At 43.3% G+C, this 22,462-nt stretch overlaps 1 protein-coding gene across 3 annotated transcripts in view; it reads right to left on the bottom strand.

Annotated features, from left to right (window-relative positions):
- myh11a (myosin, heavy chain 11a, smooth muscle) overlaps positions 1 to 22,091 on the bottom strand; it is a 29,403-nt gene extending 7,312 nt beyond the window's left edge. For 2 of the 3 annotated variants that reach the window (XM_076294801.1, XM_076294819.1), the window contains exons 1-28: positions 21,940 to 22,091; positions 17,250 to 17,613; positions 16,830 to 16,986; positions 13,827 to 13,854; positions 10,838 to 10,937; positions 10,337 to 10,366; positions 7,407 to 7,499; positions 7,200 to 7,263; positions 6,685 to 6,783; positions 6,341 to 6,484; positions 6,118 to 6,213; positions 5,734 to 6,005; positions 5,465 to 5,638; positions 5,175 to 5,348; positions 4,950 to 5,064; positions 4,601 to 4,791; positions 4,356 to 4,477; positions 4,167 to 4,236; positions 3,758 to 3,918; positions 3,520 to 3,628; positions 3,189 to 3,320; positions 2,650 to 2,856; positions 2,301 to 2,438; positions 2,069 to 2,192; positions 1,514 to 1,685; positions 1,171 to 1,383; positions 575 to 719; positions 55 to 261 (exon numbers count right to left, since the gene is read on the bottom strand). In XM_076294801.1, the coding sequence (XP_076150916.1) occupies positions 55 to 261; positions 575 to 719; positions 1,171 to 1,383; positions 1,514 to 1,685; positions 2,069 to 2,192; positions 2,301 to 2,438; positions 2,650 to 2,856; positions 3,189 to 3,320; positions 3,520 to 3,628; positions 3,758 to 3,918; positions 4,167 to 4,236; positions 4,356 to 4,477; positions 4,601 to 4,791; positions 4,950 to 5,064; positions 5,175 to 5,348; positions 5,465 to 5,638; positions 5,734 to 6,005; positions 6,118 to 6,213; positions 6,341 to 6,484; positions 6,685 to 6,783; positions 7,200 to 7,263; positions 7,407 to 7,499; positions 10,337 to 10,366; positions 10,838 to 10,937; positions 13,827 to 13,854; positions 16,830 to 16,986; positions 17,250 to 17,591 (3,879 nt within the window). In that variant the 5' untranslated portion in view covers positions 17,592 to 17,613; positions 21,940 to 22,091. The remainder of the gene's footprint in view (positions 1 to 54; positions 262 to 574; positions 720 to 1,170; positions 1,384 to 1,513; positions 1,686 to 2,068; positions 2,193 to 2,300; positions 2,439 to 2,649; positions 2,857 to 3,188; positions 3,321 to 3,519; positions 3,629 to 3,757; positions 3,919 to 4,166; positions 4,237 to 4,355; positions 4,478 to 4,600; positions 4,792 to 4,949; positions 5,065 to 5,174; positions 5,349 to 5,464; positions 5,639 to 5,733; positions 6,006 to 6,117; positions 6,214 to 6,340; positions 6,485 to 6,684; positions 6,784 to 7,199; positions 7,264 to 7,406; positions 7,500 to 10,336; positions 10,367 to 10,837; positions 10,938 to 13,826; positions 13,855 to 16,829; positions 16,987 to 17,249; positions 17,614 to 21,939) is intronic. The other variant, XM_076294811.1, reaches the window with a different exon arrangement.
- Between the last annotated feature and the right edge of the window lie 371 nt (positions 22,092 to 22,462).

Genomic DNA, 22,462 nt, shown 5'->3' on the forward strand with positions numbered 1-22,462 from the left:
GTAATATATATCAATCATTGTAACTTGTGTCGGCTGTTTAAGTATTGCACTCACAGTTATTTTGGAGACTCTGTCGTTCAGCTCTGTCCTTTGCCTCTCCCCCTCGTTGTATTTGGACTGGAGGTCACCCAGCTGGCCTTCCAGCTTCTTCTTCTTGTTCTCCACGTCCTGCTTGGCTGTGTTGATCGAGCGGATCTCAATGTGCAGCTCCGACGTCTCCTTCTCCAGGGCCTGCTTGGCCTTATCCAGGTTGGACTTCACCTGTGAGCAGCAGGGGAACACGTTCTAGTTTCCGGCAGTTGACGGCACTTGACTGCTGCAGTGTTACTCCTTTGCATAGGAAGTCCTATTCCTAGTATTTCTTCTAATCGATGGATGGCTGTCCTGTTTCTCCTGCAGCCTGTATGCATTGCATTTCTCACCTCTTGGTCTCCAGTCTCTTGCCAACTAAAATCTATCATGAACACTCAACAACTATGCCATTCACCATTACACGTGAACCGTTATTGAGCACCACACTAACAATCTCTTCCTCCCAACAATAAAGCTGACTAGTTGTTCAGCATCCACCTACCCTCTTGGACTGCTCCAGCTGCTCGTTGAGCTCCTCCACGACCTGGGTGTGTTTCTGCCTCATCTCGTGCACCTGGGCTTCGTGGTTACGGCTCTCGTCCTCCATCGCCCGCTTCAGCATGGTCACCTCCTGCTCTCGCTTGGCCCTGGAGATGCCCCACAAGACAGCACGTCAAACTCCACACCTCTACTCCACTGCTTCGCATCAAATGTTTTTTGAATCAAATGTAAAAACTCAAATAGCTTTCAAGATAATATTAAAAACTGCTTTCATGTTGTCTGACACACATAATGACTTAGACAGCAGCTAGATGGCCATCTAGTCTATGGATTGAAGAATAATGAGCTGCAGTGTGGATATTTTCCTCAGTAACCAAAGCACTTCACTTTTTGGTTTTGACTATCAGTATGATTTTTATTTTTCGGCATCAATTATTGCTTTTGATTGAATATGCACGTTGATCGAAGAGTGATCACTAAACATCTATAGAGATGGAAGGTCTGAGGTGGAATAACATCTTGGTACAGTTGAAAAGGCTTGAATCGGATTTTTGGAAAAAAAAAAAAGATTTAAAAAGTTTAAAAATGCTAGCGCACCTGAGCTCCTGCTGGGTGGCCGTGGTGTCCAGTGTGTCCTCCAGCTCGGACTTGAGGGCCTCCAGCTCCTCTCCCAGGTCGCGTTTCATCTTCTCGGCTTTGTTGCGGGCAGAACGCTCTGATTCCAGGTCCTCCTGCAGGTCTGAGATGTGTCCCTCCAGCTCACGGATCTTCTTCAGGGCGTTGTTCTTCTGAGCCAACTCGTCTTCCAGCCTAGAATACACATCAAACAGGACTTGGTGGAACTGAAGTAAACGAGACCATTTGGGCCCATTACAGCCAATTATGTCTTTGAACGGTGCACCCTTTGAAGCCAAATTTGAAAGCTGCTGGACAGTGTTACCTGGCCAAAGCATTCTGGAGCTCTTCTTCCTTCTTTGCAAGCTGTGATTTCAGATCAGCGATTTGTGCCAGCAGGTCGGCTATCTGCTCCTGCAGGTCATTTGACTCAGCTTCCAGCTTCCTCTTGGCCTTGTCCAGCTCCTGTCTGCCCTTCTCCTCCTTCTTCAGTCGGACTACACATCAGGAACACGTTCACACGTTACTTGTCCAGTCGGACTACACATCAGGAACACGTTCACACGTTACTTGTCCAGTCGGACTACACATCAGGAACACGTTCACACGTTACTTGTCCAGTCGGACTACACATCAGGAACACGTTCACACGTTACTTGTCCAGTCGGACTACACATCAGGAACACGTTCACATGTTACTTGTCCAGTAATGCTGTTCTTTCTCACATTGTGTCATGTTCCAATGTCTTTTCAGGGGTGTGAATCACAACTCTATCACTTACAAAATCTTTGCTCTGCTTTCTTGCTTTCATTTTTTATTTGTGCGAAAGCTGCCATAACTGTGTCATTTGGATGTTTTAATGACAATATGGGTACTAACCCTCAAGTTCAGAGATCATAGATTCATGCTTGTTCTTCAGTTTGGTGAGATTCTTGGACTTCTCTTCTTCCTCTGCCAAGTTGGAGCTCATGTCTGCTACCCTCTCCTCCAGAAGTTTCCTTTCCTATAAAACAGAAACATTTAAAGGTTACATTTATGCTATGTTTTTTATCACTGAGTGTAGTGAATATGTGTTTAGTTCATTAATATTGCTACATGGTATAGTAGTTACCTTCTGTAGCTTCATGTTCTGGTCATCCATAACAATGAGGTCATCCTCCAGTTTCTTGATCTTGCCCTCACAGGTGACTTTTTCCAGTTGCAGTTTCTGGCGAGCATCCTCCTCTTCCTCAAGGTGTTCCTCCAGATCCTGGGAAAGAGAGAGGGGGGGGGAGGGACATCAGAACCTTAAATTAAATACGAAGATGTGGAATGGCCTACTGTAGTCCTGAATATTTGAGCACTTATTTTGCTTTTGAGGTCATCACTGATACATAGGTTTGTTACGGAACAGCCTACTCAAAACACATTGTATGAAAGTGTCTAAATCATGTGATATGGTGAATGGTTAGCAGCTGGACCTGCATCTGCGCCTGCATCTTCTTCTTCTCCTCCTGCAGGAGGATGGAGCGGTCCTCCTCCTCCTCCAAACGGGCCTCCATCTCATGCAGGATCTCCTCCAGCTCCTGCTTCTTGCTGGCCAGACGCACCCTCATCTCCTCGGCCTCAGCGTACAGCTCGGTCTCAGCCTGCAGCTGCTCCTGGAGCTGGTTCCTCTCCTCCACAATCTGGAGAGGGAGGTGACAACAGTGTGTTTATGGGTGGGGACATAAACGCTGGTTCAAACTATGCAGCAGCCCTAGAGGTGGACCCAGCAAGTAAGTTTGGTTACTAGGAAACATCTACTTCAATGCCAAACCATTGAAACTAATGGAATCATGTTTTTGAAAAAATAGGTAGAGTTAATATGCAAGAGGAAGCTTTGAAATATGATGTTAGTGGGCTAGACTGCCAACCAGTGGACAATTTAAAAAGTGTCACACGTTGAGGTGACAATTGAGTGGGTGTACCTGAGTGCTTTAAGGTGGGTGTACCTGAGTGTGCTTTAAGGTGGGTGTACCTGAGTGTGCTTTAAGGTGATGTCCTTCAGCTCGGTCTCGAATCTCTGTGCTGACTCTTGCACTCTCTTCAGCTCGTCGTCCTTCAAGCTCATCTCTTCCTCCTGTCTGGTCACCTGGAGCAGAGGCTTGACCTGAAGACACAGATGGGGGACTAGTTAACACCACTGGCCCACTCATTACTGTGATTACAATAATCATAAACATACAAGGAGGGCATATTCATATATCAGGAAATTTGACACTGAATTAATTATGTGAAGCTAGATTCTAAATCAAACACCGTTTTGTGGGAGGTTTTAACTTTGGAAAACCTGGATCTTATTCACTCACCTTGGTGAAGAGTCTCCACCACTGCCAGTTCCTGAGTTTGAGGTAGGCGGCACAGTTCCTCTGGATGACCTTCATAGCTGTCAGCTGCTGCTGCAACTTGGCGAATGCCCTGCAGTGCAGTTGACAATTTTAGTCTTTCTTTAGGTAATGGTAGATTTGGAGCACAACACCAGCAACACAATATAGATTCAGTTCTTTGTGATGTATTACAAGATGAATCTGTGATAAATATTCCTACTTTCTGGCCAGGAATCCTCTAGCATGGGCTTGGAAGGCAATGACGATGACCGTGATCTTCATGTCTCTCTCCTCCTCCAGCTGGGCCAGGACTCCTGTCCTGAAGAAGATCTTACTCTGACCAATTCGGAACAGGTTTGCGTCCAGATCCAGGTGCTTCATCTGTTGGAGGACAGAAATGGGTTAGCCAATGTTCACAGCAGAGAGTGTGACCTTTCTGTATCTTCTGATACTGTGTAAAACATAGTTAGATAGTGGGTGGATCATAATGGGCAATTCCATGCAAAACTGTCACATCCATAACGCCAACATAATGCCATGGTATTTAGTTGGCGTTATGGACGTGACAGTTTTGCGTGGAATTGCCCTAATAATGATTGGATGAGAATTGCCTTGTTTTTTAGACTCACCATGACGCAGCAAGCTTGTTTGCCATCCATAAAGCCTTTAGGGATATGACCGGCAGCTAAGATTTCATATCTATGGGAAGCAGCATTAATAAATCAATATCACAACAAATAAAAATAAAACAAATAAAAAAGGATTAAAATATTCCTCCTCAAACTAATCTTTCTAAAATTGAAACATTGACATTTTACCGTTGCCGGAACTCCTGGAAGACAATTCTGTTGGGGAATCCTTGCCGACAAATACGGATACCCTCCAGCACACCGTTACACCTCAGCTGCTCAAGCACCAGATTAGCATCCAGCTTCCCTGCCTGTGGGAATGGACTCCATAGAATCAGTCATGAGTGACATTTGAAAAGTTTTGTTTATTAGAGGTTTGTCCATAAATAAGCGAAAGTGAGACGTCATTAAAAAGGACAAGAGCAAAACTTCACCCTCTTCTCGTGGTTGGGGATGATACAGCGGACAAAGTTTGGCTGGGTGTTGTGAAGAGTGGTCATCAGTTTGGCCAGTGACTCCTTATAGAGCTGGCCCACTGTGCGGAACATTCCCTTCTTGGTCTTGGAGGAACTGGGTCCACTGTCCGACATCTTGGCTAAGGTGTCCAGACCCACAACACGGTCGGCTGTGAGAACACAAATTGTATTTAATTAGACTATTGGTTAGCAGACATTCCAATAAACTTCTTTGGAGGTCTTCACTGCAAACAAATCAAAATGGACATTTTGTCGAGCTGAGCCATAATTGATTTCTGTCATTATAATTGAAAGTCATGCTTCTCACCGTCTCTCCACAATTCAGCCATAAATGCATTTGAGGAGTTACTGAGTAAAGCAGTCACGTTGTCATTCAGAGGGTCCATGTTCTTCGTCAGCCATGCTGTGGCATTGTAGTCCACCTAAACAGCGATGATGTGGAAGATCAATGTCATTCCAGGGCATTCATGGCATCTAGAGGCAGTTAATCAGGCAAGGACAGGTGGCATACAAGCACAAGAGTGTAGCGTACCTTTCCAGCATAGTGAAGCACAGAGAACTCTGTCTTGTCTTTCAGCTGTTTGGGTTTGGAGAATTTGGTGTGGTTGCCTTGTGTGTTAACAAGCTTCTCAACAAAGGAGACGTCCGTGGCTTTGGGGAACCAGCACTCCTCATCCAGCAGAGCCAGGATGCCTGGAGGGTTGTTCTGTTGAGGGCACAGAAAGAATTGAGAATTACCAAGCAAACATCATTTAGTCATAACTATATATCCAAAACAATCTGTATATACACTTGGAAAAAAACAAGCATTGGCACACTAACCGGTCTTTCAATTAGTTCAATGCAGGGTTGCAGATCCAGGCCGAAGTCGATGAAGTTCCACTCGATGCCCTCCCTCTGGTACTCTTCCTGCTCCAGGATGAACATGGTGTGGTTGAACAGCTGCTGCAGCCTTTCGTTGGTGTAGTTGATGCAGAGCTGCTCGAAGGAGTTATCCTGTGAAGGGGAGGGTTACATTAGCTTGCGAACATGGTCATGCAACACACCTCATGAAGTGTGTCAAATTCTAACCGTGTGAGAAATTCACAAACCTCAAAGATCTCAAACCCAGCAATATCCAAGATTCCCAGGAAAGAAGCACCCTGGCGTTTGGTTTTGTCCAGAGCCTTGTTCACGCGGGCGAGAATCCAACGGAACAGACGCTCATACATGGCCTTGGCCAGGGCCTCCACTGCAAAATCAGCCTGCTCTTTGGTTTGGGCTTTCTGCACCACCTCCCGGCCCACTTTGATGCGCGGTGTCAGCATAGCCTTTGTGAAGTCAATGACATTGATACCCTGAAGATGGCACACTTTCTGGGCAGCTGAGGACGAACAAAGAAGTACAACAGTGACCTATGGAACTAGGTTTGGCGTTGGACAAACACTCATTTAGGTCGCCTAAAAACATTGTGTGCGTGGTCCTATTAGCCTCACCTGTGTTGTCTGGCATGGTGGCCTGCTCTTGGTTCCTCTCCTTCTTAAACTCAATGTTCCCCAGCTGCAGCACAGTGGAGACCACCTTTTGGACATCTAAGGGGCAGAGAATAGAAGTGAAAGACGAGTAGCTTGAGGACAGAATTGAACAGCCCACCTGAAATCCCAAAGTAATATTTACACTAGTGGCTTCCAATGGCTATTTTCTCTCTGAGAGCTTTACCTATCCTCTCCTCGTCTGTGAAGCCCATGATGTCCATGGCCTCCAGGGTCTCTTCATACATGTCTTCATCCGTGGCGCCTGGCACCTGGACGTGGCCCTCAAGCAGGAAGCGGTATTTGTTCCAGGGCTCCAGCAACAGGTCCTCTGGAAAACATCAACATGGATCCAGAGCCATTTGCTACATGAGGTATCATACAATGGTCTGCTGACCTGTGACTTGTGTTATTTCATCAATAATAACTACATGGTGTGTTGTCAATAATATCATGCTGGCTCTAATTTGAATCAATAATCCATACATGCCATAGCAGAAATGTTAATATCATCATCACAATGCCCAATACCTCGTAACTTGTCCTTGGCTCCGGCCACCATGTAGTAGAAGATGTGGAAGGCTCTCTCTGTTCTAGCCTGTCGGATACAGCGAGACTTCTCCAGAAGGTCTCAAGTAGTTTGTCTGTCAAGGATATTCCTGTACTTGTCTTAGGAACTGTAAATGCAATCATGAACTTGTCTTAAAGTTAATGGTGAGTGCTTGAGATGAAACCCAAAGCATGCCACAACTATCTGTTATTTAACACTGAGGTGTAAAAGCTGGTTTTGACTTGGTAAGAATCTTGGGTTCAACATTAATCTTGTATTGGAGTGCAACCCATAGGTCTTCACCACTCATGTCTTATATTAGTGTGCCAACAGCCTTTTAGTGTTTGCTTCATCTCAAGTGTAACCCTTGTGACTTTTCATAGGACAGTGAGGACAGTGAGAACAGTGGAGCAGTGAGGTGTTCAGCTCTGGGGTTTGAACAGTGTCAGCGTCGAGAGAGCTCCACAGCACAGGCGCTCTTACACACTTAGGATACAGGTTTCAATGTTGGCTCCAACAATGTAGCCTGTCACATCAAAGTTAATGCGGATAAATTTGCCCTGTGGATGTAAAGACATAGTACGAGGCAGTGAATAACATGTATAGTAGTATGCACAGTGTATATATATATATATATATATATATACTGTATATACTTTACTGACAGTAGTTATGTTCAACAGTCTTTGGGATCATGACTTACAAATCTGGAGGAGTTGTCATTTTTGATGGTCTTGGCGTTACCAAAGGCCTCCAGGATGGGGTTGGCCTGCAGCAGCTGCTTCTCCAGCTCTCCCTACAGTGTCAACAGCACACGGGTCAGTTGGACTTGAGACACATGGGCATGATGGGGTGGTCAGAGAGAAGAGAGACAAATCATGCAGATACAGCGTAAGTGTTCTACCAGTCACATGCTTCTCAAACAACCTGCCCCCAACCAATGACCCAAGGGCCAAATGAAACAAAAAAAACAAACCCACGCTAGCAACTCCCTTCACAGAGCCACTCTGTCCGAAGGCTCAAGGCAGACAAAGTTCACACTTCTCATTGCACTCCAGTATGCACCTTGCCAGCTGACACGCTCACAACTACTTAGTGTCAACTCTGGAGCTCATGAGCATGATTGTGGAAATGAGGACAGCACACTGCCAAGGTCCAGCAGCACATCTACACTGGCCCCTGGCCTCCGACAGGTGGAACAGGATAAACTGAAGGCCAGTAATATAGTAGGACACAATGCCCATTTCGGTGGGTCCAGTGTGTCTGATCAAAGATGGGCTGTTGGCTTGTTCACACATGTCAAAAGATTAACCTTATCTATTTAATTCTATTTTTCTACAAAAGTACTTTTCATACAAGTCACCAACAATATAGCATAAGACCAACAGAGGTGGAGCAGGCAGGGTAGTGACAGTTATTTAGGATTATATGGGCAGAAAGCAATATTTTGTAGCTAATGGGGGCTTTGAGTATTGTTACAATTCAACCAACAGCCTATCAGTCTGGTGACTGTCAAAGTTCTTGTCTGTATAACTTCACCAAACTACACAATCCTTTTAGAGCATTGTTGGACCATATTTTAAATTCTTTTTGAATAAAGAAGTAGTCCAGATGATGGAGAACCTGCGGATCTTCAACCCAAACAGAACAGGCGGATCTAAACTGCACGGCATTGCTGCCAAAACCTTATTGGAGTGTTTTGCGTTGTGAGTCAGAACGTTGAAAGATTAAACGTTAACAAACAGCTCAGTGTTTTTGCAGGCCCTTAGAGTGAGCCAAACATTATCTAAATGATGTTCAATTAAAATGTTGTTTGGCTAAACTATATGATAACACAAAGTCTGTGTAAACAACACAAGCGCTTCCTAGAAACTGGAAAAAAAAGCATCCATAGATGTCAAAACTGCATTTCTTTTATGTTTAAGGAAGAAGAGGAAAAGACATGTACCAGAACCTTCTCATCACAGGAATGGACAGTCCTGCTGCCTCACACACTGGTAGGAAAGAGAAAGAGAAGAAAAGAAGAGAAGAAAAGAAAAGAGAAGGAAGCACAGAGAGAAAGCACAGTAACAAAGGAAGACATAAAAGGTCTTGGAAAGGACTGTTGAAATGACGGAGGAAAACAGGAGATTAGAGAGGATAAGATTTGCTTGGCTGGAGTAGAGATCAGAGGGCAGCCTCTGTCAGAGAGTCTAAGAAATACACGGCAGCCATTTTATCAAACCCCTGCAGGAAATGTATATAGAGGCACTTGATGATACAGGCGCCTTAATAACACCACAGGGTGGACCGTACCACTGAACTCACCAGAGGGGAACAAGGAACACTAAACACAAAGCTGTTTCCTACTGTGACATGACAGGTTTCAGAAGAGCACCCTGGACATCCTTGTCATGGTTGAAAACATTATTACAGAAGGTGCTTAAAAATCCACACTGTGCATCAAGGTGTACCAGTACTAAAAACTACAGGAATTCAACAGATCAATATGTAACACCATCTGTGAAGCCCAAGGGTATTAAATACTTATTAACAATACTAATAATGTATTTTAACACCTTCACTATGCATTGGCTCATGTCTACATGGCATATTTGAGTGACTTCCAAAGTCTGTGTACTTTTCACTAATGACGAAAGCCTTGAAACGATCAAATACATTTGTCAAGGTGTGTGCATTTGACAGTATTGGCTGCACTAAAATACTGATACAATATTGTACATGATTTGTGTGTCTATAGTGAACTATTTCACATATGTACTTGGTCCAGTAGCATTGATTAGCACACCTGTCGGTCACAAAGTGTCCATCTAGGTTTTCCCTACTGATGGCTGTCCAATGCACTGCTATCTCCATGGGTCAGTTGTGAGAAATGCAAGATATGTTTACAAAATGCTCCATAGTTCTATGTGCAGTAAACCTCACATGAAAATACCTGAGTTACTGGTACTCAAATCAATTATTAGTTTGAACTTAAATTGATTGAATAAATAATAAAAAATAAAAAAAATAAAATATTAAATATAAAACTCAAATATTTTGAGTTAGTCTGACGGTTCGTTTTTACAGTGTATGGCAACATGGAATGCATGGTGAATGTATTACAATGCATTATACAAAACAGCACACATTTGGGCTTGACAGAGGGCGTTACTGATTGAGCTCTGGATGATGGTTATAGGTGGATGAAGGAAGGCATGAGGTCTGTGGAAGGACATCAGGTGGACTGATGAGCAGGAAAGGAGGATGGCATGCTCACACTGTGCTCAGGGACCGGTGACTTTACCATTTCAATGCCAGATGGTCACTCTGGCAGTGAAAGAGTTAAAGAGATCCCAGGTGGGGGAGAACTTTCATGATGCCCCCATAGATACCCATAGGGCAGTGGGTAAACACTGTATACCGGGTTTAGATACTGTTCATGACGTCTCAGTCACTGATCAACTGCATCATATTTAAGCTAGCTCAGAGTGAATCCTCATGAGTGTTGAGGCCCCTGTTTACTAGACCACAGTTCAGTCTTTTCTCTCCTTATTTAAATGTCAGTGACCAACTCCAGCATGCAGTAGTTCTTGACTCAAAAGTTGCACACACACACACGCAGAGAAACTCCAAGCAATCCCCTATACTCACAAAAGACAACCCCGATCCTGATTCTGTTTTCTAGTTGGAGGAAATTGTGATGTACAAGGTTATCACAGTCAGGGTCCTGCAAGCTAGTTGATGCTACTGTCAGGATATGGACATAAACTGGGAATGATATGTTGAAAGGCAACGATTTAAAGCTTAAACATTTACAGCATAGAGTTACCCAGTTCTGCCAAACGAAAAATCCTTTATAATCCTATTACTTCTTACACTTAGTTCAGGTCAGTTACACACTAAAAGCTACTTTTGCTTTCCTATAAACGTGCATGGCTCTAATCCCTGGTTTGAAAAAAAAGCTTCTAATTCATGCATCTTGTAATTCATACAATACTGAATGTCCTAAAAATGCTATTGCATGTGTAACTACAATATATACTGTATTTCTTAGAGATATCATATGTTACTGAGGGTTATCTAGAGTGTTATTAACCTTGTTTGACAGCTATGGTGAAAGCATCTAAAGGACACCGTTGTGTGGATACTTACAGCACTTGTGTCCTTTTTGCCTTTGTGGGAGGAGGCCACAACTGCCAAATACTGAATGACCTTTTTGGTATTCTCAGTCTTTCCTGCCCCAGACTCCCCTCTGCAAAACAAGCATCATGACATGGTTGGAAAACACTGCTGACAAGAGGTTATCAACACATCCAGTACTGTTCATCTAGCTTTCCCCAGGTCTATCTGCAACGGCTCTGTGTGATGGATTGAGTTCTTTATAGAGATGACATATATAGTGTCTGTCTGACATTTTTGCAGAAGTATACCACAAAAATCCAATGTGATGTTGTGATTAAATATTACACTTTAAAGTAGCTTCATTGTCAACATTAAAAAGTCAGATGGACCGTTAGATATCAATGTCAACACTCTATCATGAAGGTCCTATGTGTGGCACCCGATGACAACCACTCACAAATGATATTTGAATGTAAAAATACACATAGAGCAGTGACTGATGAATGTGACTGTGTAAAATTGTATTTCAGTATGCTCTCTCTGGAACCAGAGTTCTTCCTCATCATTGTAAGAGCAAACTGTGAGTGCAAAAACTGCTGTGTTGTATTATTAGACTTTGATCTGCGATATGGGAGAGACGAGTGATCCCAGCCTCCAGCTGCCTCCAACATCTCCTTATAAGGCAAAATGTGTGTGGGATTCACAGGGCGTTGCAAGGGGGGCTTGTTTGGCCGGCGGTGGACATCATCATTCTCTTTTATTCGGGCCTGTGATCACCACCTTTTACCTTATGTGTTCTTCACACTTTAGTATAGTAATCCAAAAAAATGCTTCCTGTGTTGAAAAAACACTGGTTCAAACTACAATGAGTTGCCAGCTTTTTCAACATCAGAAGCATTCACTTGTCTCTCAGCATGTAATGTAGAGGGGAAACGACCCTTGTTCTCATGCGTGCACATGTCATGTCATTGTAAAAGCAGAGCCTTTTCTCCATGCCAGAATTCTGTCACCAACAGCAATCCAATCAGCGTTACTGCTGAGGGCCAAGCTGTTTACGATGGAGTCCAGTTTACTGGATGGCATCAGAGGTATACCCTGGCCTGCAACAGCTAACATTAGCTATTCATGGAGCCAAATGACATCATGTACAAATCACCCTCCTAACATGCCATGAAAGGAGATAAAAGCCATGAGGACTGACCAAAGCACTCAGTACGATTTCAGGTCAAATCAAATGACGACCGTGACCTGCCCTTGGCACAGGCTCTGCCTCTCCTCGTGAAGGTCACCACTCGCATAAGGGAAGGAGACACTCATTCCCACATCAACCTTTGGGCAAACTGACCACCTCAAGCCTACTGGCCTACTGACCACCTCAAGCCTACTGGCCTGGCATCGAGTGGACAGCAGCGATGTGTTGCTCTTTCCTTCATATCCTTGTTTTCCTCTGATCTCTTTGCTTTTATTAAAGATTATTTGGTAATTCACTTCGATGTCACTGAGTTATTTTTGGTGCCATTCTATGTCACACTATGTCAGTGTGAAAAATGAATTGTTACTTTTAAAGGTTAAGTGACTTCAGAACCGATGGAACCGTACAAAACACTCAAACAAATTATGGTATGTATGTTGTGATAATTCCTTTGCTTCTGCCTTAGCAAATGGCCAGGATATGACATTGCTGGATTTACACTGTTTATGTTCTCCGATGACAAATAACACACATATAGGAAGTAGTGTGAGGCATGAAAGTATCAACATTTGATTTCTCGAGTTCTGGCCCAAACAGATACTTGGCCCCATTAACTGCGATAAACGATCTCGAGGAATTTCTGCCTTGCTCAGTCCATGTTTACTTTAGCATTATATAAGCACTCACAAAGGACAGTACAGGTGTAGTGTTACCCTCTGGGAGACCCCTAGTTGTTTGCAATGCTGTAGTGACGCAAGTGATGCCAGATCACCGTCTGTTCTCATGGTTCTATAGGTGCTCAATGATTTCGTACTGTATACTTATGGCTCTTGGAGAAAACGCCCGAGTAGAGGTGCCCTAATGCAACAGTTTACTTTTCTAACATCTCAAATAAATGAGGAAGCACAAACTGTCTCTATTAGTTGGGGTATGATTGCTCCACCAAACAAACAGGAAAAAATATAGCAATCTCTCTAAACAAGCCCATAGGAAATGCCTGGGACCATTCCGGAAGTGCTCAGATGTGATCAGAAAATTCTGGCGAATCCAGACATCAGCCTGCTCAAAACAATCATAAACGGCCGTCATTTCCTCTGCTGCCCTCTGAAAGCTGCACAGGAAATGTGCTTTAAACCACCTACAGAGACACAGAGCGCATGCTGTTACAGACTCTATTTTAAAACAATGTGCTGGTGGCTTGGTGGATGACAGATCATTGATTACGTCATAAAAGTGACTTTGACAAACTTGCTGTAACAAGTGCTTCAGTGCCAGTGGCACACAGGCCACAGTCAAATGGAGTTTTATGAGTACATTCAACATGGCTGCTTAACCCACCAGGGGAAGGAGGGAGGACGCCCCAGAAATGGACAGTATTCACAAAGATTGTTTCAGACAAACAAACAGGCACGAACGAGCCCAAACACAAACTAATCTGGCTTCAGCATCGGTCCAGAGGGCACACTTCCTGTGAGTAGGATGATTCTAAAGAGAGCTGACCCCAAGGGCTCTGCTGAACTGTTCCCACTGCAAGCCAGCAACTTAAATACCATCTGCAGTCTCACTGGTCAATCACAGGCTGTCTTTTTACTGTTGTGCTAACGCCATTTCCCATGTTCACATTACTGTACATTACTGTACTTCTGAGTGCTATTTAAATACATCTCTTTGTTTTTAAGCACTGTTTCCTCCTCTCAAAAATAATAAGAATCGACTTGCAAAGATACATTTATAGTTCATCAAAAACGTTGGATATAACACCTACAGGTTAATGATGATGTAACAGTTTCCCCTCTAAATTATAAATGCATTTGCAGTGTGACTTACGTGCAGAGAATAGACTGGTCTTCACGATCTGTGTGGAAATGAGAAAGAAGCACAGATTAGTGGCCATTACTGTCACAGCGTTTCCCAAACAAAACCACATGGAGTACAGTATGAGGTTCCTCTAGGGGTTGAAAAAGGCGATGTGATTACAAATGAGGTTCATAAAACCACAACAAACCTCTGCAATGAGATAAGTGCCTCAAAACATGTGGAAATCCCTCAGAGACGTACACGGCTCCATTTAAGGATATTTTTTGAAACAGTATCCTCAGTGCGAAAAGCCAAAGGGGATCTGTAGGTGTTCAATCTTGAGGAAAGCCATTTGGCCACCATTAGATCAATTATCAGGAGGATTTTGGATGTTTGCCTCAATCTAAACATGACCCCTTCCTAAATCCCCCGGAATTTCCATTCATCTGATGTTACAATAAGACCCTCACACATGTGGTGACGGCTCTGTTTTAGACTGACGCTAAGGCTGAATGAGGTGGATTTAGCCAGTGAGAGTGCAGCACCTATTCAAATGGCTCTCTAGTGAACCAGTCTCTCAGTAAACAGCTGGGGAGCCGCTGCTCATTTTGGCCTCTGTCTCACTCTGGGCTTGGGTCCACACACAACATGCTGCTTGTTCCTTTACTTCTTCCTAATTAAGGCACAAGCCTGGGCAACCAGGACTCGGACCATATTCATAACAGAACCAAACACAGAGATGGGACGCAGCCCTCCAGACAGAAGACTGCAGAGGGCTGAGATTAGACTCTGTCGCCGAGCAGGCTGTCTTCTAAAGGCTGGTGACAAAACCGTGAAACTACAGTAGTAGCAAAAAACGAATGCAACATCTAGTTGTCACATGAAAAATCCAAAGAAACATTATACAAGGACATTTAAATCCCAGTCTGCTGTTCAACCTGCGAGGGAGATAGACGGTGTGGCGACGGCTATGTCCAAGAGGAGGTGGGGATGAAGACAACCCCCTGCACTCACATCCTCCCATGTGACCCCTCCTCATCTCACATTATGACATGGGCAACGCCCAGTCAAGCATGAGGATCTCACTGGACTTCAAAGCATAATCATCCCTAAGCCCTGGTGAAGGAATGTAGCTCTTCCCAGAGGGAGGGCCGCGTCTCGCTTCGCCACCGTGGGTGCTCATCTGAGATCATTTGACTGACTGACGGGTGTCTGTCTGTCTCTGGCTGATTGCTCTCTTCAGTTCTCTACAGCAACACTTCAGCTAGTTCTCCAAACGATGTGTCAGCTTTAATGTTTCCTGTGATTGTGAGTGTTTTAAACCAAACCACTGTGTTGGATATACTGTATGTTAAGAACTAGATCTTCTTTACCAGTGCAGCTTATTGTGACTGTTTTCTTGTGGAATAATAATATCACTACAGTTATCAGTAAATGAAAGAACTACTCCAAAACAAAAACGGTTTAAATTAAAGTTGCAATTGACACACTTTCATTATTGCTGAATTGTTTTTAAAGGCAATTTTAGTCACGTCTTTTGATGCCCCAAAAAACTTGTTGAGTTTTATGCCTCTGCCTATTGTTTTGACATCCATGTAACTATAAACATGGCAGGTTGCAACTTGAGGAACATAAAATGGATGAAGTAATTTTCTTCAGCTGGCTCTGACAAATACTGAAACCTTTCCCATATGAAGGAAAACACTGTATTGACAGTAAAATTGTTTGTGTAATAGATGTTATATTCATTTCAATACTTACACTGCCAGAAATGTGGCTCTACAACAAAACAGTGACCAACCCATTATAAGCAACTGAACCAGGCAACCAAATCAGGCAACTAATTACCTTCCCAAATAATATTATGATAGGTCCTTGCTAAAACCTCTGTTTCAGTGATATTATGTACAGTTCCATAAACCTAGTGCTTCAATGGCTCATGTGCTTGCTATGTAACCATCATCAGGTCAAAAAGTTAGACTGTTAAAGTCTCAAAGTCTTGTTAAGTACATGCCTTCAGATTCCCACAATCTTCTGTCTGCAGTTGTTGTAAAAAAGCCCAATCTATGTTGGATTGAAGCCCTTAATGTAACCATTATGAGCGATGATTTACAGTTATAGCCAAATCACAGGCAGTCCTGTGTGGATGGTTGCACGCTTACATGCTTGTGGCCCCTTCTTTCATTTAGATTCCTTCAGGAGATCCGGAAACTTCTAATGTCCCCCAGGGTCAAGTGGGCATGACTCCGAGAGGAACACTTAAAAGCCTGTGGGAACTTGCTGCCTCCGCCTTTGAGAACCCAGCCATGTTTTCAAAAGGCAAAACCACAAGGCACTCAAATATCAGCTGGCCATCACTTTGCACTTTTTAAAGCAGCGTATTAAAACAGGGAGAGGGAGACTGGCCTCTGGGGGACAGTGGTGGTGGTGGGGAGTGTAGTAGTTCCACAGGACATATTCATTAAAAGGACCTTGAAGCCTTCCATGAGTTCTTACAAAGAGCATATTTTTGAAGGTCATAAAGTCATCGGTGGAGGTCGTGTGGAATGGTGCAACAGTGCGTGCCACTTAAGAGCCATGACAGGCCTCAGCCTCAAATGAGCTGCAAGGGTGACAAGAGGTTGCTCACAAGTTTAACAGCTGGCAGAGTGATATATCTCACATTTAGCCCTGACAGCCGCCCACACCGCTGTGCACATTCACACATATAAATGTAAACAAACACAAACCACCCCCAACCCTCAAACTCTGCACGGTCGTATGGGCCTTCAACAAGGCACAAATCACTTTTAAAGAGGCCTTCCTGCCTTAAAAAAGCTTTCAAGAAGGCAGCACTTGCTGCATATTAGGCATATTTAATGGTTTGGGAATTCAGGGAGGACAAGCGGCTGCAGCTGCAGCTCTTAAGCGGATAGATGACGTGAACAAATTGTGATTAGTCTTCATGGAAAAGACCACGATTCCAAATAGGGAAAGGGTGTTACAGCTGCATTCATATTCACAATCCAAAGAGCCAGTAAGCATAGCCCTTACTCTGCATCATGTTCCTGTAGGCATTATCGGTGATGGAGTAGATGTGTGGGGGAACCTCGTGGCGTTTCTTTCCTTTGTACATCTCAATGATTTTGTCTGAGTAGATGGGCAGCATTTTGTAGGGATTCACCACCACACAGAAGAGGCCGGAGTAGGTCTGGAAAAAAAGAGACAGATGTCAGTCACATCACGCTGCCCTGTGCATGCAGCTCATGGACTTCACCTACAAAGCAAAGCATTGTACGGGGTCATAACTATACACACAATACCACATACATCTCCATATCTCTCCTACCCCAATCTTAGTGAACAGGACTGTGTGTGGGGAACTGATGCACATCACTAGGCATGTTATCATTTGTCTTGTTTCTGTTTTCCCCTGCAGTGAGAGACTGTGCCAGGCAGAGCGCACACACTCACGTAGATGAGGCCAGAGAAGTAACGCTCCCTCAGGTTGTGCAGCACGGAGGCCTCGTTCAGGTGAGTGAGCTCGGCCATGTCCTCCACCTTGCTGAACTTGGGCGGGTTCATCCTCTGGATGTCGTCCTTGTTGACGGTCAACTTCTTGGCATTGTCGGCCAGCTCCACCAGCACGTCGTCGCCATGCTCCTCCTTGATGCTGGCCGCCTCAAAGCCATTCTTCTCGGAGGGCACCCACACCAGCTTCTTGGCTGCCCAATCGGCCTGAGCCACAGGACTGTTGATGAAGTCTTTGTCCAGGAAGAGGAACTTTTCGTCCTCCGTCATTTGCTTCTTAGCCATGATGGACGTTGGGAGGGGAGGACTGTCAAAAGCAACAGATCATTTTAATTAAATTAAGAGTTAATGACAGTAAATTATGTAACTGCTCAATGGATAAATCATTTTGTTGAGTCTGTGGGTTTAGCTGTTGATGCACACAGTGAAGATTCCTTTCCCACTGAACCATACAGGACTGAGGTATTCTTTGCATGCATCTGAAACATAAAGTGACTAAATCTTAATAATGCGAGAGCACACTAAATTATCATCATCTTTATACTGTAACCCTATATGGCTCATGTGGTGCTATTAAAATAACCTGAATAAATGATTTAGCTACGTCAGGGTAATATACATTATTGATGTATTTCCAGACTAGACACTTTACGCTGACAAATTCACTGAAAGCGTCTATGACCCTGATGATGTAAGCAGTCATTATTTTCCACTGGATAAATGTTTAAGGGGCAAGATAACATAAAGTTCCCATTCTGAAAACCACAAGTCCCAATATGCTACCGGAGCTTTACATAGTGTAAATTCCATTCCATTTCCATTTAGTGGATTTAGCAGCTCAATGTCTAACTAAATGAAGCCATTACTCTTTACCAAGGACACAACTATGCTACCCAAGCACAGTTTCTTTCTGTCTGTGTTTCATACACATGCATGCACACATACTGTACACACTGCACATAATCCCTCTGCAACAGGGAATTCATGAAGGCAATTCTCGAGTAAAGATGAAATGATGTCATGACAACATATGTGAGCATTTACATTCACAGTTTAGTGAACGCATAGAATACATAATGGCATGATAATTGCTATGGCAACAAAGTTTTTTTTTCTTCAACTCTTCTGCTTTTCCTTTGCAGCACAGGACTGGTCCCATGCAGCATTTACCATATAAGGGCACCTTCCCTGCAGTGGACTTGTTTCTACAGACCTAAACAGCAAGGCAAGTCGGCTCCCAAACAAAGGCCTTATAGGGAATAGTATGTCTGCAGCTACACTCGCAGTTTACTCCAAAACGATAACATAGAGTGAGGATATGGGTGGGGGGGTTGCTAGAGGGGTCCCCGATCCCTCCATCCTCTGGTGTTAGTATTTAGTATTAGTATTTCAACAATCCTACGTGTTCACATGCTTTATGTGAAGAATGGGATGAGTTCTATTTTAACGCAGCGTGACCTCAAGACAGCCTGTGACAAGGCTGTATTTTCATACTGAGTGGAACAGAAATTACTTGCATTGCACTGCCTAAAGTAGAAGAACATGCCAACAATGTTATAAAATCATATCTGTGAAATATAAGTTGTGGTAGTCTAAAGTAATTTCGATTAAAAAAATGCTTAAAAATGCTCCATTCAGTACTAGTCAATGTCAGCAGTGATCAGCTAGTGTGAATGACTTATATAGACAATACTCTCAGCTGGACTTGCCAATCCAGTGGACGGGGGTATAAATAAACATCTATTTCTCATGGGAAGCTTCTGATCCTTTCTAGCAAAGCATAACTCCACATTCTGAGCCTGGATCCCTCAGGGCCAGTTCATATGAGTAAATATTAGGCTTCACTTTGGAAAAATATATGAAGAAGGAGAGAAACTGATGTCTGTTGTGGGCAGAAAAACAAAGATGAGAGAGGAGATATACAACAGTGTGCGACTCCACAGACAGTGAAGCCTTAAGTGGACATGACACCAGAACCCATGCAAAACGTTGAAACAATGGATGTACAACCACAGAAAGTGCTACTGACAGGTAGACACCAGTAGACACCTTTGGGCAAAACTACAATTCATGACAGCTGAGATGAAGGATCTTGTTAAACAATTTTCCAGCATTCCCAGAAGTGCATTTACAGGTACAAGCTCAGATGCTCTCTCTCTCTCCCTCCCTCTCTCCCTCTCTCTCCCTGTGTCTCTCTCCGGCTTTTGAGATGGGTACTATTAGGGCTTTGTTCTCTCTGACACTGCTCGCTGAAGACAGATGTTTCGTCTGGCTCTGACAGAGTGACAGTTTGTTGACAAGTGCTGGACTCTAGGGGACATTACTGTGAAGAATGCCAAGAGAGTCCCAGAAGTCAACACTTTTATCTGCATTGTCATTAGAGTCAAAAGAACGGACTCATGCCTTGCTTAGATGATGTGCCTTGGCATCAGTAAAGGATTTGTTAGTGAGGAATTGATTTCATTATCAGATAACAGTCACATTCAGCCCATAATTGGACAAAGGAATAAACAAAATTAAAACAAAGCTCACAACTCAATGTGATTTAAGCGCTAATCATTTTGGTTGCCAAAGTGTTTGATTAAATTTTCCCTAGCTATTTTTCATAGTCGGAGTTGACAGAGACAGCACTTGTACAACTGTCTTCCTGGAGCAGAGTTTCAAAGTTGATGGTTCACATGGAGTTAAGTGGCAACAACTCATTAGAATGTGATTCCCAGGCTCGAGATGATGAGGACTGGAGACTTTAATTAAACACTGGAGCTTCCTGTGTTCTGTGCTTCTGCTCGTTGACCCAGGCGGGTGGATGTAAACAAACTCCAAGAGGATGCGATCTCCTGCCCATTGTATCTCATCCCATTCATTCTAAAATGAATCCCGTTTTCATTCATTGCAAGGATGCTTTAACCTTTCACTCAAACTGAAACTCGACCTGAGAAGTTAGAAGCACTAGTAAACAGCCACAATGCAGTTAATTTCAGATTGATATGAGATTTTTCATTACAGAAATAAACTGTCGAGTGAATAAAATGAACAGGGGGTTATGGTCTGTAAAATGGGCCTGTTGCCCAGAGCATCATGTGACCTCCCAATTTGGAAGAATGGAGCAGTGACCCCTGGGCCAGTGAAATCCACCACAAAACCCCGACTACCCCCCACCACCACCACAAAACCCCCATTACCACCCCCAAGTCTTCTGTCACAAAAACAAAAATCTCTCATGCGCTTTTAAGTGGTACTTAATTGCTGTAGTGCCAGGATGAGAAAGGCTGATGCTATAGCTAATTACTTTACAGGTAGTGGCTGAGTAACATTAGGCTCAATAAAATAGAATGTTACGCACATATTTTTAGAATAATTATGTTTGTTCTCTGTGCGTATTTTCACCTGGAATGGTGCAGTAATGGTGCGAGCCAGTCTGACTCCTGTTTTTTTGTTTGATAGCATCGGGCCGTGGGGCAGATGACTTTAGAATTGTGTTAAATCATTAGTGGAGACAAAGCACACAGCTTAGTGCTGCCTAAAGATAGGGGCTGCAAACTACTTAACAATCCACCAGCACATGATTACACACCACCTCCAAACATATGACTGGCTTGATCAAGTCTGCTTCCTTAGGAAAACATGTTTCGAACCATGTTTCTGTCAATTGACAATATGCCAAATTTAAAGAAGCATACATCTTCCCCCAGGAAATATCTCATGTCATCTTCATATGTGATAGGGTGGCTTCATCCTCTTATTGTACTCACTTGGACTGCATACATAAACGTGCACACACACACACACACACACACACACAGACATACAGTTTAAATATCTGCCACAAAAAGTTCTCTTACAAGTTGCACGACTTGAGAGATAAGCAACAATCCCCTTTCTCCTACTGTCTATTCAAATTTCAAATGGTTACCACAAAAGTTCAACTGAAAAGCATTTGACAACGTATAACAGGAAGACAACTGGTTAGTGTAAGATTTGTTTCTCACGTTGCATACCGCAGTTTCCTTCACTGTACGTGAGATGTAGCACTGTACATGTAAACTCGAGTCTCACACCACTGTATCTCTGGCGGCATATCAGAGCCTGAAGTAGGCCTAGTTCAGCCAAAATTAATTTTATATATGAATGCCTTCTGTAGCTAGCCTACTTTGAAGACGCAGTGATACAGTTAAATGCTCTCCAGAACGCTGTTTGCCATGCACTTTCACTGGAGGAAAATAATATAATAATATCATATTTCTGCTAAAATAATGTAATACCCATCAATTTCTTATAGTTCATAGGAGGCTACATCACACATGCGGTCGAAACTAGTGCACATCGTTCCAAAAAAGACACATGCCAAATGCAACAGTGGGTCTAATAGGGCTGTGATTTCAATGAGTATTGGGTAACGTTAATTAGAACATTAATTGGAGACGTTCAGCAGTTAAATTATGATGTCCAACATTGCACAATAATCTAATGAAATTTAATATAAAAGTCAATTCACAACCCAATAATCAATTTTGCATAGCGCATAACGTCAACCCATACAAGTACCGGTACTGAAAATTTAAAAAGCACCTGTTGACAACGCTCTTCATTCGATAAGCGATAGAAACCAAGCAGAAACAACAATTGCACTTACATGAATTGCAGCTGATTCAATGGGGGGTTGGATTTGGAAAGTTAGGGTTTGGAGAGTCCTGTGTCGACGAGGTACTCCAAAGACGAACCGTCCAAATTAGCCAAATATCACCTCAGAAGGACATTTAAAGTACGCAGCAGAATTAGAGGGAGGGGCTGCTAGCACAGTACCTCCTCCTTATGGTTTTCTAGCGCACTGGATGCTGACGGCATGTCAAACATCAGCTTCAAAAGTTCTCCACAGACTCCTAAGCTGCTTCGATCGAAGTTCTCATGACAGGTTTAGCACCTCTCTCTCCCTCACACACACACACACACACACACACACACTACAGTGAAGAGGACATGGTCTAGACAGACAAAAGACATCTTTTCAAAAACGTTATTATCAGGATGAAAACTTTATCATGTGTCATGATGTATAAATAGGCTACAATTACAGGAAGCAATGAGACAGCAAACAGAACGTCCAATAAAGCAGGTTTATTTTCTATACTACTTTATTATTACATTATTAAGGTAGT

The sequence above is a fragment of the Alosa pseudoharengus genome, unplaced genomic scaffold, assembly GCF_046254945.1.
Source record: "Alosa pseudoharengus isolate Yale_2024_CS ecotype anadromous, Long Island Sound unplaced genomic scaffold, YU_APseudo_1.1 YU_APseudo_1.1_scf_1, whole genome shotgun sequence".
NCBI lineage: Eukaryota > Metazoa > Chordata > Actinopteri > Clupeiformes > Clupeidae > Alosa > Alosa pseudoharengus.